The sequence below is a fragment of the Pelodiscus sinensis genome, chromosome 2 (assembly GCF_049634645.1).
Source record: "Pelodiscus sinensis isolate JC-2024 chromosome 2, ASM4963464v1, whole genome shotgun sequence".
NCBI lineage: Eukaryota > Metazoa > Chordata > Testudines > Trionychidae > Pelodiscus > Pelodiscus sinensis.
The window spans coordinates 104,502,181-104,520,308 of NC_134712.1; the positions used below are offsets into that span (position 1 = coordinate 104,502,181).

Here is an 18,128-nt window from a genome sequence, read left to right on the forward strand (position 1 = left end):
AATAGCGCAGTATCATCAGTACAACCATCTGGCAAATATTGCTACATTTTTATGCAACTATGGTATGTGTAGTTTTAGTTTCATAACAATTAGAAAAAACCTTTTTGTTCATTGTCCTTTTCTAGATTATTTTCTACCTAAATAATTTTCTTATTAATGTTTATTGAGATTGTCATTGTGTTCAGTGTCCTACAGATATGTAAAAGAAATGACACTTGCCACAGTCTAATTTGAATAGTTTGCTTTGATGTTACAGCTGATGCAGTCAACAATGCAGCTGGCTATGGGTTCAGTGGTGTTGATGAGCAAGGCAATTTCCATTGGGACCTGCTATCCAACTTAAATATATGGAACATTGAGGTGAGTTGAAAGAAACAATATCTTGGTATAATTATGGAACAGTGTTTATAAGGCGGTTCATTAGTAATGGGGGTACATTTTTTCCTGCCAAAGGTGTATTTCAAATTAGCATGGTTTTGAATTTTATTTTCTGGATAGATACAGTGTATGGGTCATACTTTATGTTAGGTTACATTGGTAAATAGTTTATAAAGTGCTAATAATGTGTTTTAATAAACTGAATGATTGTAGAGTTCAGCAGATCAATAGATTGCATACAACGATTCATAACCATGTATGGCATCATCTGCTTATCTACTTATTACAATTCATTATTACTTATTTTTAGTATTTGTATTTCAGTAGCAGCTAGAGGACCCACCTGACATTGGGGCTTATTTGTACTAGATCCTTACAAATACACAGTAAGAGACAGTCCAGGCCCCAACATGCATATATTATAAATAGAAAAGATAGACAGAGGGCAAAAGATGAAAGAAATACAGAAATGTGAGATTATCTGCCCAGGGCCACATAATATGTCAATGACAGACCCAGAAATAGAATTAAGAGTTTCTCCTAGCTCAGTTCCCTAATCCTTTAGATGACACTGTTTCTCAGAACATCTGTAACGTGCTCCTCATGCTAGTGACATGCTTTTAATCTCCATTAGTCCCTTGCAAAATATTTATTAAGTTACCCTTACTATAAACTGTGACCAACATGTTTCCTTTTTGTTGTCACCTAGGATAAATGTTTTCTGAGTGCCAATGGCATGAAAAAATGTCTTAGTGTCTGGACTAGGCCATTCCTAATTTCTCCTACAGATTTATTTTCATACAATATTAGAAGCTCTCTCTATTGTATCTTAGTGGTCTATCAATACCACAATAGTGGTCTCTCCCCACTGCAGCCATAGCTCCCAGGTTCCCCAGCAACAGCTCTAGAGTCACTGTAGCAGGAAGTGCAGTTCACTTACTGCTGTTGCTGGGATGCGGGGGAGTCTAGGCAATGTTCCCAGCCTGCTTCTCCTGGGTCCTACCTAGCAGCTTATTTCCTTATTTAGAAATAATAACTCCCGAAATAACTATTGTGAAATAAGCTTACTCTCCAAAGAAAACAGGAGTTGGTATTTCAAAGTAACCAGCCCCTTATTTCGAAATAACGAGCTTGGTAGTGTGGACGCTCTGTTTCTTATTGTGAAAGAAGGAGAGTTATTTTGAAACTCCCTAGTGTAGAATAGGGCAGAGAGAGTATTCCATTTTTGACAACCAGTTTGGCTAGCTGCTCTCTTGCAAAAGCACTCAAATATTTTTTTGGGGCTCCTCTCCTACCCTACTCCAGTTCACTCTTCTTTGACTTTCTTTGAGGACCTTGTGAGCTTTGGAAGAGCCCTTTGACCACCTACTGGCATTGGTGCAAATGCTGCTGGAATACAATGTCCATTTCTTGTAGCCACAACTCAAAAAGGATGTTGATTAAATTGATTAAATGGATGTTAAAAGGAGTCATAAGAATGATTAAGGCTTAGAAAACCTGGCTTATAATGACAGAGCTCAATCTATTTAGCTTAACAAAGAGAAAGTTAAGGGGTGACTTAATTACAGTCTGTAATTACCTACATGGGGAACAAATATTAATAAGCTCTTCCACCTACTAGAGGAAGGTATAAAATACTCCAAGGCTGGAAACTGAAGCAGTACAATTTGAGGCTGAAAATAGGGCACATATTTTTAGTGATGAGCGTACTAATCACTGGAGCAATAACCAGGGCCATAGTGGATTCCTCATCACTGGTGATTTTTAAATCGAGACTGAATGTTTTTCTAAAAGATCTTATCTGGGAATTATTTTGGGGAAATTCTATGGCCTGAGTTCTACTGGGAACACGTCTGCTCTACTGGGAATGCTTTTTTTTGCGGAAGAGCAGACGTGCTCTTTCAGAAGCCCTGTCTTCCTATTCCCACATGGGCCTCCCAGTATAGATGGGCCAAATTTCGGAAAAGCCTCTTCCGAAAAAAAATCGGAAAAAGGTACGCGAATTGTGGAGCATAATTTGTATACCTTTTCCCGATAAAGTAGTATAGACATAGCCAGGGAGACTTTCATTACTTTTTGTTAGGGCTGCACTGTGGAGGTGCTTTCAAGCAATGAGCAGTAAAGAGACTGTTTTGCTGGTTTTCATTAACAAAAACAGTACAAAACAAACCCCTTCAAGGTTTGTTTAGGAAGTTAGGTTTTCTGCTTATTACAAAAACTGGAATGAGAATATAGTACACATTATAATGAGCTAACATTTACTTGGAGAGTTGTTTCATAAGGCATAAGAAAACAACAGTAAATAAGTAAGCTTCAATTTGTGACAGGAACCTATACGACAAAGCAAAGCTGAAATACCACTTTTCACGCAACCAGTTTTGCTAAAGTATGACAGCCTGTATGGTATATTAGATCACCCAGGCTACGTCTATACTGGCATGATTTTCCGAAAATGCTTTTAACGGAAAAGTTTTCCATTAAAAGCATTTTCGGAAAAGCATGTCTAGATTGGCAGGCTCCTTTTCCGCAAAAGCACTTTTTGCGGAAAAGCGTCTGTGGCCAATCTAGACGCGGTTTTCCGCAAAAAAGCCCTGATCGCCATTTTCGCGATTGGGGCTTTTTTGTGGAAAACACTACTGTGCTGTTTACACTGGCCCTTTTGCGCAAAAGTCTTTCGGAAAAAGACTTTTGCCCGAATGGGAGCAGCATAATATTTTCGGAAAAGCACTGATGATCTTACATGAGATAGTCAGTGCTTTTCCGGAAATTCAAGCGGCCAGTCTAGACAGCTGGTAAGTTTTTCCGCAAAATCAAATGATTTTGCGGAAAAACTTGCCAGTCTAGACACAGCCCTATTGTTTGGAGAACTCTGACATCTAACCACAAGAGGTTGACTTGCAGTTTGACTTTTTCCAGGCTTAACTCCTGAATATCCTGGTTTTCCCCAATGATTCTCTTTACCGTAAACCCATTCTAATATGATATCTTGCTGCTTAATTTTCACTATAGGCTGTTTTGCTGCTCTCTCGTCTCAAGGCAATGTTCACTAAGGTGCTCTCTTTAAAGTATATATTGGTGAGCTGATGGATTGTAGAAAGCTCCTTTGGATACATTGTGATTTAATGGGTCACAATTCATTTCGGGAATCTCTTAATTATTCCATCTTTCTTCACGTTGAGATTCTCTACACTACAGACTTGTCAACATTTCTGGAAATTTGGCAGCCTACTATCAGTGTGTAGTTTAGGGAATATTTGGTTATTGATATTGTAAAGTGCAATGGGGCAGGGGTGCTAACCATGTCTATGAGGGGACAGTATGTGCTCTAATGGACAAATCCAGCGCAGCCCCAGACAATGCAACAAATGAACCCTAGCTAACAAAACAGATATGAATCCAGTGCATCACTGGGGAGCTGCACTGCTGTTACTCATCCACTGTGTCGTATAGAGTCCAGCTCCTCAGAAAATTCTTCACTCAGATGGGAAGCAGAGGACAAATGATGCTAGGGCATGGACAGATGTGGGATTGAACAGGGTTAGATCTGCTGTTGGACAGAACCCTGCGGTCCTCCATCCATGAGAGGGGCACATAGGGTCTACTGAGTCAGCAGGTTGAAGCAGTCACTGCTGAGTGGTTATGTAACTGCTGCATGGGCTTGACTCCCTTTTCTCCCTTGGTATCTTCCTATGGCCCAGTTCAGTTACTTATGTTGGGCTTTGGGCTAAAGATTTGGCTAAAGATTTGTGCTAAAAATACTTGTCAGTGTTCATTGATGAGAAGTTATTGTTCTCCCCAATAACACATTTCCTTTTAAAATCTCATTTTAAAAAGCACTCTAGGGATTTCCAACACACCTAATGGACTACAAAGTTTCAAGATTAAAAAGTGGTTATTTGTAAGGTTGGAGGTGGTGTGAATATCTGAAAATAGAAAACCTCTTTTGGGCTTTTTTTCCATAAATCTGAAATATAGCTAAACACTTTTATTTTCTTTTATAATAAAAAGTGAACATTTAAAATGAGTGCCAAGTGTCAGCCATCAGCAAATTCGTATAAATCCCAAACCATGTTTATGGTGAAAATGTTGACATAACCTTGACTATAGCTAGCTACTACTACTACTAGCATACTGCATGTAAACCTCTTCAGGTTCAAATCCAGGTACAGGCTGGTACCTGTACATTCAAAGTTAACTTTCTTCTTACCTGTTCTGTTCATTCCCTCTCGGGCACCTGGCATTGGCCACTGTTGGAAGACAGAATATTGGGCTAGATGGATCTTTGGTGTGACCCAGCATGGCCGTTGTTATGTTCTTATGTTATTTTCTCTCGTAGACTGCAACGAGTTTTAAAATGTACGTTGAGAACTGGAACATTCAGACCGCTGCCTGGCTAAAGTGGTAAGAGAAATCTTGTTAGACCCAATTACTTTCAGGAAGTCAGTAATGTTAGCTATGAATGCTAAATGGTGAATCTGCTAAATATACAATAACCTCTTGGTCTCTTTCATTTCTCCCTGCAAGGACTTTGTGCTACAATGTTTTTGATGCTCAGAAGTTTTTATTGCTATGTGTTTGGAATTACTGCATTTACTCATGTGCAGCAAAGTCATGAGTGAGCTATACAGTTCTTCCTAAATAACTTTTTATAGCACCTCTCCCTGTCCATGTGCTATGTTTGTTACCTATCTTTTATCATTTTGGTAGAATTTTATCATTTTTTATCTCTGCCTCCCTTGAATTTAAAATCAATTAATTACTTTTGGAGATGGGCCTGAATTGTAACATTGTGAGTCTGAACTCCTTTTCCAATTGGAACTTTAGAAGAGCTTGGATCCGGATTGAAACTTTATTGTTTCAGTGTGTTGCAGAGCCCCAGTCGCCACAAACTTCAGGTGCCAGTTTAGATCTATCTTTATAATATGCCATCTTGAGACAGAAAGTACATTTCTCATGTGTTTAGGAATCTGATTTCAGACTGCCATTACTAGGGTTCACTGTACATAACATTTCTCCATAGTTTGTAGCTCTGTCCTGTCTTTGGATACTGTGAAAAACAATGCCTTAGGTAGGTGAAAAGCCCAGTTCAAGTTGAGTGATGTGCATTTTACACCAAATACCATTAGGACAAACAGCATACAATCCCCTCTATGGGTATGTCTAGTCTGCATCCCTCTACTGGCAGAGGAATGCAGATTAGGCAGGTCGACATTGCAAAGGAGGCAGGGATTTAAATATCCCGTGCCTAATTTGCATAAAAATGACCGCCGTGTTTTGCCGACTCAGCACTTTGTTGGCAAAAAGCGGCAGTCTAGAGAGGGATCTGTTGAGAAAGAAAGCCTTTTTCTACAGATCCTGTAACCCTCCTTGCAGGAGGCATAAGGGATCTGTCAAAAAAGGCTTTCTTTCTAGACTGCAGCTTTTTGCCGACATAGTGCTGAGTCCGCAAAACGCGGTGGCCATTTTTATGCAAATTAGGCATGGGATATTTAAATCCCTGCCTCATTTGCAATGTCGACCTGCCTAATCTGCATCCCTCTGCCAACAGAGGGATGTAGTCTAGACATACCCATAGAGGAGATTGTATGCTTTTTGTCCTAACGGTATTTGGTGTAAAATGCAGATCTGAATACGCTATTTCTATTGTTCTTCATTAGTAAAGTAAACACAGTCTTTTTGGTAAATAAACTACCATGTTAATTTCTTAGGGCCGTTGCATTTTGAGTTAAAACTCAGATATTGTCCACTTGCTGTGTTTTTGAACTATGAACACAGAACCAGCCACCTACATCTTCTGAGGAGCACCCTTAGCTGCTGTAAATCATCATTAGATTATTCTTTTATGCTAGCTAAGAAACTAGCCTTTTGTGATACTAATCAGGGCAGTATATTGCCTAAAGAATATTGAATAGAAAAGGAAATGTGGGTATGCCACTTCCATCCTCCCACCTGATCTTTGATATCCATCAAGTTTCTAAGGATACATAGAGAGTTCTAGATGAGAAAATGCTGGCATAATAAATGAGAACCCACCTTATGCCATATTTTATATTTATAGTTTGATAATAATTAGAGAGCAAGAGAGAGAGAGACAGACTTTCATATATCATCTCTCATTCATGCAATAATCCATGATAATTGGAGACACCTCAGTGCCTAAATCTAGCAAACCATAAATTCACAAAAGAATGCCTTACTCAGGCAAGTAATCTCATTGACCCTCACATAAACAAAGGTTTGATGCACTGGGCCACAATACATAGAGTAGATCAGAATGGGGTCTTTAAGATTCAAGAAGATCTGAGATGCAGTGAATATTTGTTACTTATTCAATATACTGTTTTCTGTTTTTTCATTTCTTCCCAGTGTTTGCTATGACAGAGCTCCATGGTACCCAACAGCCTTAACATTTATCCTGTCTGCCCTGTGGCATGGTATCTATCCTGGATATTACTTTACATTCCTTTCCGGAATCCTTATGACATTAGCATCCAGAGCAGTATGTACCCTTTCTTGTTCTTTTCAGAGGCTTATATTAGATTACTGTAAAGTTTTCAGTGCTCGGTGTTTGTGTACCCTTTGACATACTGAGCCATTTGTATCCCTCATATAACACTGTTGACTGTTCATGAGCATAATACCTTTTTCCTTTCAGATGATCCTCACTGAAATGTGGGTGCTTCCTATAATTATTACCAGCCATTAGGGATATGATAGTATATATGGGCGAACGGTTAACCGACGAGCCTGGGCATCAATTAATCTTCATGGTTACACACAGGCCCTCCCCCTTTCCATCTCCTTCCCACCCCAGTAGCACAGCAGGGGGACAGATGGGGGGAGCTGGTGCACATGGGGAGCCAGCTTTTAAGAGGTACCAGAAGCAGCAACGGAGTCGAGGAGATGGCTTAAAAGCAAGCTCCCTGCACTCACCAGCTCCCAGGGAGCCATTTCCCCTTCTCCCCCTGGTGTGTAAATGTGCAACTTCTGAAATTTTCAGTTTTACCTGAATAGACACATTTTAACATCCCTACCCACCATTGTTCTTATTGATTCAGCCTACCAGGACTTGGCTACAGTCATAGAGGGAGGTGAGGGGCCTTGGCAGGTGGCTACTCTATCCCAGGAGCAGCAGGGAAGCCACCATGCAGCCTAGGGCTGGAGCTATGGGCTGCGTGGCGGGCGGCAGCTGCTCCGGTGGCCTCGGCTGGGGCCAGAACCAGAGTGTGCATTACAGGCGGTTGGGGCCTGCTGGGGCTGCATGGTGGGGGGATCGGAGCTCTTCCTGGGGCCAGAGGCAGAGCGGAACAACCACACTGCAGCCCCAGCTGCCCACCCCAGGAGTAACCGCCTGGAGCTGGGACCAGGGCCACGTGGTGGCTGTCAGAGCTGGAGCTGTGGTGAGTGGTGTGCTGCTCCTGGGCTGGGGGTGTCGGATGTGGAGCGGCTGGCAGAGGAGTCTCTGGCGGCGCAAGGACAGTTGAGGCGTTGGTGACGACGGGGGGCTGCCCCATGGAACAGGGAGCAGGGAGAACGAGGTCGAGTGTCGGCAGGGCCTTGCGAAGTGCGGCAGGGAGGCAACCCAGCTCAACTTGTTGGTCACCTGTGGCATATGCGGGCAGCACATCCAGAGCCAGTGGCCAAAGCTGCACTTATTCTGCCTGTGCTGCCTGCTGCAGCCTGACCACTACATCATGCCACCCCCTACTGCCCCATCCCCCTGCCCGAGCACCCCTAAAGAGTTGCAGCCTCCTGCGTCCCCTTCCTTGCTGGTCCCTTGGCCAACCTCACCCCTGCACTGCACAGTTGTCTGTGGTGGAATGTGCTTTTTATTGTAAAAAGCTATCTGATCGCTGGTATATTTCAAGGAAATTGCAACATATAGTAGCAGAAATAGTACTATACCAGTAATTTATCCAAAAAATGGGGAAGACAGTTAAAAAAACATCCCTGTCTCCTCCTTCACATAGCGCACAGTCTACCTGTGGAACTCCTTGCCTGAGGAGGTTGTGAAAGTTAGGACTATAACAGGGTTTAAAAGAGAACTAGATAAATTCATGGAGGTTATGTCCATAAATGGCTATTAGCCAGTCTGGGTAAAGAATGGTGTCCCTAGCCTCTGTTTGTCAGAGGGTGGAGATGGATGGCAGGAGAGAGATCACTTGATCATTACCTGTTCACTCCCTCTGGGACACCTGGCATTGGCCACTGTCGGCAGACAGGGTACTGGGTTCTTATGTTCTTATGTTCTCCCTCCACCTGCACACTTATCCCTCCCTTACTGCCCTCTGGCTCTGAGTCCCCTGCCCCTTCAGCCCCTTGCCAGCTTTCCTCCTGTCGCTTCCCACGTCACTGCTCAAGCCCCCTCATTCTCTGCAAATTCTAGGAGAGTCTCTCAGGAGAACAGAGCCACTGGTGGGTGTCACAGTGGCACATCCAAACAAGCACCCATGACCTCAGTATTGGCGCACAAGACAAAACTCCCTCCCTCCACTCACGGATGGAAAATCTTAGAGGGTACACTTGCCTGGTCATCTAGAGCTTCCATTATATCTGTGTATGGTGATAACACTTTGTAAAGTACTGACCTCATAGTTTGGATTGAGCCACCAGTTGGTCGAAGGCTGTACAGGCATAGCTCACACGAGACAATATTATGTCTGAAAATTCTGAACTGACCCCGTTCATTGTAGTAGAATGTTAACTTTGGATCCCAATGATAACAATTTAATTTCCTAGCATTACTAACTATATCAGTGCTGGTCATTCTAGTAGAAACATCCATTGTGAAGAGAATGGATCACCTTGGATATATATCTGTCAGGTTGACGTGAAGAAAGCTGGCAATCCACAGTAGTTACTATAATACTGTACGACAATAATACTTTGCATTTTAATTTGCCCCTTTCCTATGAAGATCCATTCCAAACAAATAACTCCATCTCCAAAACAGTAACAACAAAAAAACCTTACCATGAAACCAACATCTGTAGAAATCCAAAATACTTGAAGGCACAAACAGCTGCTAGAGAATGCAACACCTCTCTCAGTTGAACCTTTTATAAGCAGAAGTCTGATTTAACCAAAAAGAAGAAAATTACCCATAGGAGAAACAGTCTTGTTCAGTGGTTATGGAATTCAGGAGATCTTGGATCTATTCTCAGTTCTATAACTGACCTGCTGTGGAACCTTGGGCATGCCATTTGGGCATTCATATGCCTTCTTTTCCTCTCCCATTTTGAATCTGTCCCATCCATCTACACTTTGAAGGGTAAGTTTGGGCCTCTAAGTATCACTGCACTACAGATAATAATGGATGGGGAATTTAGTAGCTGTGAAGTGAGTTTGCATGAGTTTTCTAAGAAATTTAGGGTTTTTAACCCTCTTCTCCCTGATTTGTAGATAAGGAACAATTACAGACATTACTTCCTCTCTTCAAAGTCGCTCAAGGTGATCTATGACATTGTCACGTGGTTTGTCACTCAACTGGCTGTCTGTTATACTGTGGCACCTTTTGTTATGCTGGCTGTTGAGCCCACCATTAAGTTATACAAGTAAGTTTCTTCCTTGTAACACTTTGTATCTTAGATCTTTAACCATGGGGGTTTGTTTGATAAGTCAACCAGTGATGGAAGATTATTAGAATTTTGCCATCACTCGGAGAAAATGAGGCGGGTCATTTAATAACATCGGGAGTGATTTCATCTGTTTAACTTGATGGTCTCATTTTACCATGGTAGAATAATCCTCCTTTCCTTTCTCATATTAGTTAAAGTTTTGGGATTTTTTTTATTCTGATTTGACCTGACTTGCCCTCTGTCTGCTATTACCCTATCTAAAGTATCCCACTATTAAGACCAAAGGATGGGGTGCATAGTAATGAATTTAAACTTATATTGGGAAATGTCTAGTGAAATAACTAACTTCCATTTGAAAAATGCTCATGAGACTGGATTCTGAATTGATCAGTAGGATATAGAGAAAATAGCTGTCTGATTTATTGTGTATTAAAATCATTTTATTTATTTTGACCTGTTATTTTATGTGTAGTTACTTCTGTAAGTATTTTAAAAATGAGGTAGAGAGTTGGTGCTGAAGTAGGAATGTGAATGGTTAACCAGTAAGCCCTTAACAGGGATTGCTTACCTGTTACGGTTAACAGTGGGTGCTGGAGCAGCTCTTGTCGGTGGTGGGCAGAATCCCAATTCTGAAGATTTTATGTAGTGAAGCATAAAGTGAGTTGAAAAAGGAGACTTGACTAAATTACTTTATTTTTCTTTCATTTTGTGGTAATCCTTGTCAAACACAGAATAACAGTTTGGCTGAAAAAAGAGACATTTCAATTTTTTGACATAAAAGACTAAAAACTGTTAGTCAAAAGTGCAGCTGTCAGTGAGTCCGTTTGAGGGGTCTTGAAGGCTGTTCTTTTTTAAAAAAATGAAAATGTTTAGCTAAGTTTTCTCCTTGCTTAAACAAAGCTATTAAAATGCCAGCACCAATCTGAAGTCTGTACCAGTATAGGCAAGATTCATTCCTGGCTACCATTTTAATATCTCATTGTTCTGTCTTTCTTTAGAAATAACAAATAAAAAAGATAGGGGCTGTTTCAGTTTAAAAATATAGGTTGGACCTCTCTGGTCCAGCCCCTCGGGATCTGAGCTGTCCCGGACCAGGGAGTTTGCCGGACCAAGGGTATGTCTACACTACAAAGTTAATTCGAACTAACAGCCATTAGTTGGAATTAACTTTGATAGGCGCTACACAGGCAAACCGCTAGGTCGAACTTAATATGAACTAGCGGAGCACTTAATTCGAATAAGGTAAACCTCATTCTATGAGGACTAAGGCCTAGTTCGAATTAAGTAGTTCGAATTAAGGGCTATTTAGCCACTTAATTTGAACTAGTGGGAGGCTAGCCCTCCCCAGCTTGCCCTAGTGGCCACTCTGGGCACCACCAGGGAAACTCGTCTGCCCCCCTCCCGGCCCCGGAGCCCTTAAAGGGGCACAGCCTGGCTACGGTGCCCGTGCCAGGTGCAAGCCTGCCAGCACCCAGCCAGCAGACCCTGCACCTGGCACGGCACGAGCCAGCCACCTGCTGCCACCCAGCCCTCCGCCTCTTCCCGGGACCAGGCTGGCGGCTCCCAGGAGCCTGCCCGGGGCCGCAAGAGGCGGGCACCTGCCTGGTCTAGTGCGGACATCGTGGACCTCATCTACGACCTCTGCAGTAGGCACAGGAAAGTGGCCGTCTAGGGCAGGATAGCTGCCAGCCTGGCCACCCAGGAGCAGGTTTGCATGAAAATCAAGGTGGTCAAGTGAGACCCCGACCCTGAGACCTGAGCTTAGAACATAAAAACATAAGAATGGCCGTACTGGGTCAGCCCAAAGGTCCATCTAGCCCAGTAGCCTGTCTGCTGACAGCGGCCAACACTAGGTACCTGGAGGGGATGGACCGAAGACAATGACCAAGCCATTTGTCTTGTGCCATCCATCTCCAGCCTTCCACAAACAGGGGCCAGGGACACCATTCCTACCCCCTGCCTAATAGCACTCTATGGACCCAACTTCTATGAATTTATCTAACTTCTCTTTAAACTCTATTATAGTTCTAGCGTTCATAGCCTCCTGCAGCAAGGAGTTCCACAGGTTGACTATTTGCTTTGTGAAGAAGAACTTTCTGTTATTAGTTTGAAGCCTGCTACCCATTCATTTCATTTGGTGTCCTCTAGTCCTTCTATTATGGGAACTAATGAAGAACTTTTCTTTATGCACCCTCTCCACACCACTCATGCATTTATAGACCTCTATCATATCCCCCCTCAGTCTCCTCTTTTCTAAGCTGAAAAGTCCCAGTCTCTTTAGCCTCTCTTCATATGGGACCTATTCTAAACCCCTGATCATTTTAGTTGCCCTTTTCTGAACCTTTTCCAAGGCCAAAATATCTTTTCTGGGGTGAGGAGATCATATCTGTACACAGTTCTGAAGATATGGCGTACCATAGTTTGATACTTCCCCTCCTCCTCTTTCCCCTGGCTTCCCCCTTCCAGCTCCCTCCTCCCAGGTTTCCTCCTGCCCTCTCCCACCCTCTCTCTTCCCCTCTCCCACCTCCTTTTCCCAGTCTCCCCGAGTTTTGTTCAATAAAGAGAGTTTCTGTTTTTGAACACGTGTCCTTTATTTTGTACATCTGGAAGGGGGGCTAGGGAGGGGTAAGTGGAAGGAGGTGAGGGAGGAATGGGGTACGAGCCCCCAATGGGGAGGACTGGGCTGGCTCTGCGGACTCCTCAGGGTGGAAGCTCTCCTGCAGCCCCCCGATTGACTCCCCCCCGGATGGCAGCCTGCGGCAAGAGCAGCTGGGCTGATGGCCAAGTGCTGTGATGTGCCGAGTGTGAGCACTCAGGGCACTCCAAGCCAGGACTGCTTTGCTGTCCCTCATTAAGTTAGACAAGCGAGCGGGGAACCCCTGAGAACTGTCTGTCCGGGGTGGGGGTCGGGTCCCTTTAAGCACAGCCCTCGGCTAGCCTGAGGCAGCAGCTCCACGCTCTAAGTCCTCATCTGATGCCCTGCTGGCACTGCTTCTGGCCAGCATTAACCCCGGTTCAGGGTCCACTCAATGTGGACATGTTAGTTCGAATTAGCAAAATGCTAATTCAAACTAGTTTTTAGGTCTAGATGCACTAGTTCGAATTAGCTTAGTTCGAATTTACTAATTCGAATTAAGTTAGTTTGAATTAGTGCTGTAGTGTAGACGTACCCTAAGGGAGGTCAGTGCTCCCCTGCTGGCTGCCCTGCTCCTAGACTCCTCTCCCTGGGGCTCCCTTCCCTGCTAAAGCTGGTCCAGCCCAGCTCCCCACCTAGCTGCCCACCTGCTGCCCCATGGTCTCCTGGGATCCCCAATGGGGACCACTTGGCTGCTGCAGGTCCCGTTGCTGCAGGGTGTTCTCTGGGGTTCCCCAGCTGGGGGTTTCCTGGGGTTCCTGGCTAGGGTCGCCCAGCCACAGGCATCCCAGCTGCAGCCGGGGATTCCGGGCTGAGACATGTCAGCCACGTGGCCCCCTAACACTAGGGGTTCCCTGGCTCAGGCAGGAGCTTCCCAGCTGCCAACTGGCCCCGCTGACGCTGGGAATTCCCTGGGTAAGGCTCCTAGCTACCACCTGGCCCCATTAATGCTGGGGGTTCCGGGCCACAGCGGAGGCTCCCCAGATACTGGCTGGCCCAGCCGGGGCTCTCCAACCCTTGCGTTGCTCCGGGGCTCTTTGGTCCAGCAACATCCCTGGTCCTGCTGGAGGTTCAACCTGTAGTGAATGTGAACAAACTCATTAAATTGGTTCAAAGGGCAAAATTTTGTCCTTTTTGCCACCAAAGTCCATTTGAGATGACAAAATACTAACATCTTAACCTAATTCTGTTAATAAATACTTGTAAAGAGATTGCTCTTAACATGCCAATACTCACAAAAGAAAAACTGTCAGTTTAAGTTTAGCACAGCTCTGACCCCTAGATGGTCATTTCTTTGTTTCACTGACTCAGCACATAAAGATAATTTGTGAATTTGTGGGATTTTCAAACCAGGCCACTGAGTTGAGTGCAAGATGACTGTGTGGGGCCTTTAGAGCAGGATATTGTGGACATACCTTTACAAGGACTTTAGAACAATGAATGAAGGAGCACTGAAAAGTTAGGCCATTTCAGGATATGCGTAAGTGGTCAGCTCCCTGGCCTTCCTCAACCCATGCTGTAAGTGCCCATCAAAACAGACATCTGATTTTCCATTTTATCTATCTGCCCTGAACACTATCAAGTAAATATATGGAAAATGTCCTCGTTTAGCCTTGTGCCATTCTCTCTCTGATCATGATGCATTTTGTGTTTTTACTATTTTATTAATGATCAGCAAACCTTAAAACTGTTCCGAGTTCTAAATAAGTTCAGTTAAGCAACCTAAAGATTGGCTGGAAGCTCTTCTGGAAGCTGTCCTGCAATTGCTGGTGCCATGTTTTCAAGCACAAGTTGTGCTTTGACAAAACGGGGGCTTTCTGGAAAGGTATCCCTGTGTATTCTTTAACAGTGGGAGAAGGCCAGTTTTGGGTTTCCTAAAACCAGAAGCACAGGTAGTTCACATCTGAGTTCAATTCACCTGAATTGTCAACGTTTGGGGCTGGGGATTGGGGAAAGGTTTCTGGATTTGGCACCTTGTCTAGTAACAAAATATGGGAAAGTATATGGGAAATCAATGCCTAACTTCTATTGAGTTCAGGGGGTTTGGATGTCACCATAGTATAGCGTGACATAGTGCTGTAAAATCCCTGGGCATAAAAGCCTGGCATATATAGGACTAAGGAATTTTCCTCCAGGGTAGATTGGCAGAGGCCCTGCAGGTTTTTCGCCTTCCTCTGTAGCATGGGGCACGGATCACTGCTGAAGGATTCTCTGCATCTTAGGGTCTTTAAACCATTTGAGGACTTCAATATCTGAGATATAGGTGAGAGAATTATTCTAGGAGTGGGTGGGTGAGATTCTGTGGCCTGCATTGTGCAAGGGGTCAGACTAGATGATCATAATGGTCCCTTCTGACCTTAAAGTCTATGAGACTCTATGGCTAGGTCTATGCTACAGCTTTTTCCAATTTTTTTTCCAGAAGAGGCTTCTCCAAAATTTGGCCCGCCTACACTGGGCCAAATTTCGGAAAATCCTCCTCTTTCAGAAGATCCCTTCTTCCTCATGGAATGAGGAAGACTGGGCTTCCGAAAGAGCGCGATTACACTTCTGCCAAAAAAAAGCGGAAGAGCAAACGCATTCCCTGGACGTGGTGGAGGTATCCCGGAAAACCCCCACAGTGTAGCACCTATCAAGTGCTCTGTTTTATGTCTGTACCTCTTGAATCATGTGGATTGGTTGTAGTGCTGAACTAATACAATTTTCAGCATTTGTATGTTATTGTAACAAGCATGTTCTCTCTTTCTCTTTTCATTTCTAGGTCACTGTACTTCCACATGCACATTCTAAGCCTCCTGGTGTTGCTGGTCCTACCAATCAAACCTCAAGACCACACCATGAAGCAGCTTCAGAATCAAGTCACACACAACTCTGTTAAAAACAAGAAAGAAAAATGATACCTCAGAGGAAAAACACTCATATGGGGAAATGAAGTGTCATACCAAAACCAAAAGGACGCAAATAAAAAGACAGTGGCATTGTTATTACTTAATTTAAAAGGCTTTGGAAAGGACAGACTGGGGCGTAGTAGACTATGTTCAAGATGACTCCAGTAACAAAGATGAACAGGCTTGATTTTGATTTTATAACTACAGGGACTATTTTTATGATGTGCTTTTATATATTTAATTTTTCACATGTACAGACATTTTTGATCTTTTACAGAAATGTACATTTGATAAACAAAAATTTAAGATTAAGAAAATAATAATAAAAAACCTAACAAGCGTCAGATCAGCAGCTTAGCAGACTGGTGCTCTGGGCTGCTGAATCTTTGGCTTCGTATTATCCTGCCTATGACCAGAGGTGGTCTGAGGTGTAGAACCACAGAACCTTAACTCCTGGGACTGTTGGTATTGACTCCAGCAAGAGGAGGAAGGTCACAGCGTATGATGCAAGTACTCCCCATGGGGTTCTAAAGCAGGAACCTGCTGCCTGATTTCAGCAGCTTCGAGGCTCCTCATTGGTCTCAGTGACACCTGCTGGTATGAGAGACAAATTAGTCACTTGGAAATAATTCAAATAGGCTTCTATGAAAGTAGGCCACTGGATTGGCCAAATTAAATATAATATATATAATAAAAATGGGAAAATTAGAGTATTTTATGATGGGCAGATAAAATCTTCTCTAGCTGAGGCTACGTCTTCATTATAAGTGATGCAGCTACCCCTTGTAGGGCTGTAGTGTAGCTACTTGCTGCAGCAATGGAAGGGATTTTTCTATTGCTGTGGTGAATACAGCCCCATGAGAAGCGGCAGACACAGAATTCTTCTGTCAACATAGTGGTGTCAATACCAGGGCTCAGGGCAGCTTAACTATCTCTCTCAAGGGTGGGGATTTTTCACATCCTTGAGTGACATAGTGAGGTTTATGTTTAGACCAGGCCTGAGAGACAAAGATAATTGGGATGTGACTGCTGTTTGGCACTAATTCAGCACTATCTTGCAACTCTAGAATGATATGTTTTCATGTGATACTTTTATGATCAGTATACTGTAGGAATAGGGAAACTTTACAGATTTAGTACTTTAAAACTGTCAGTCACAGAGCAAAGGATGGAGAAGATTGGGAATTGATCAACTTGCTTTTCATCTGTATTGTCAAGTAGGGGTTTGTTCACAGAAGATAACAATTTATTTAAAAAAGAGTGCTATAAAAGAGAAGGGTTGTGATGTGATCAAGGGACAGAATCAGCAGCTCTGCTTGTGATTCACTATGTGATCTTGGGCAAGTCATTTAACCTTTCTATAGTTTAGTTCCCCCATCTGTAACACGGGGATAATAATATTTACCTACCTCACAGGACTGTTGTGAGGTTCCATTAATGTTTACAAAGCACTTTGAGATAACAGGATGAAAAGTGCTGTTGTAAGTTTAAAAAGAATTTAGTCAGAGAGGATCTCATAAAAGAACACATGAAAATGTGCACCAAATAATTCTGAAAACACATTTAAATGTTGTCTCATTCGGTTTTCTCAGACTTACTTAGGGTACGTCTAGACTACATGCCTCTGTCGCCAGAGGCATGTAGATTAGGCTACCAGGCATAGGAAAATGAAGCGTCGATTTAAATAATCGCCGCCTCATTTAAATTTACATGGCTGCCGCGCTGAGCCGATCAGCTGTTTGTCGGCTCAGCGCGGTAGTCTGGACGCGCGGGTTTCGACATCAAAGGCATTTGTCGACCACCCAGGTATGCCTCCTGGGATGAGGTTTACCTGGGTGGTCGACAAATGCCTTTGATGTTGACACCCGCGCATCCAGACTACCGCACTGAGCCGACAAACAGCTGATCGGCTCAGCGCGGCAGCCATGTAAATTTAAATGAGGCGGCGATTATTTAAATCGACGCTTCATTTTCCTATGCCTGGTAGCCTAATCTACATGCCTCTGGCGACAGAGGCATGTAGTCTAGACGTACCCTTAGAAATGAAGCAGTTCTCTATACTATTGATTTTCCTCATCTTTCTTCAGTGTATGTAAACAAAATCTCTCTACCCTATTTATTTCGTTTTAAATTTTGTTATTAGAAATTCAAATTCTGCAGAATCCTTGCAGTGCAGAAAGAAATGTAAGAAACCAAAACTGAAGGAGGTAAACAGTTTCACTTTATTTTTCTTGATGGAAATATTTTGCTTTTCTCATCCCACCCCCAACAGCCATTTAGTATTGTACATATGTCATGAGAGAGTTTATTTGGTGTTTGCTTTTGAAGAAGAGATGGATTACTAAGATTGGTCTGAATAAACAGACTTTTTTGTCAGCGTGCGCCCTTATTAATAGGAGGGAAGGAAGAAAATCTGGAGAAAATGAGTCTATGTCTCATGGAACAAGGTAAAAGAGCATTACACACATGGTGGAAACTAATCACATCTCTTAATCTTGCATTTTGCCAACATAGTGTGGTTCAGATCCATGCTAAACACTTCTGTTTGTTTCAATGGGAGTTGGATTCATCCCTTATTTTGGTTGCCATTTTTTTGTCCCATTGGTTAGTGTTTTTATTTATTTAAGGATTTGCTGTGACACTTCTTTGCTG

The 18,128-nt window shown here is 43.1% G+C and overlaps 1 protein-coding gene across 1 annotated transcript in view; it reads left to right on the forward strand.

Moving 5' to 3' along the window:
- MBOAT1 (membrane bound glycerophospholipid O-acyltransferase 1) overlaps positions 1 to 15,816 on the forward strand; it is an 85,556-nt gene extending 69,740 nt beyond the window's left edge. The window contains exons 9-13 of the mRNA XM_006121826.3: positions 257 to 360; positions 4,715 to 4,779; positions 6,745 to 6,877; positions 9,781 to 9,932; positions 15,350 to 15,816. Of these exons, the coding sequence (XP_006121888.2) occupies positions 257 to 360; positions 4,715 to 4,779; positions 6,745 to 6,877; positions 9,781 to 9,932; positions 15,350 to 15,485 (590 nt within the window). The 3' untranslated portion in view covers positions 15,486 to 15,816. The remainder of the gene's footprint in view (positions 1 to 256; positions 361 to 4,714; positions 4,780 to 6,744; positions 6,878 to 9,780; positions 9,933 to 15,349) is intronic.
- The last annotated feature ends 2,312 nt before the right edge of the window (positions 15,817 to 18,128 follow it).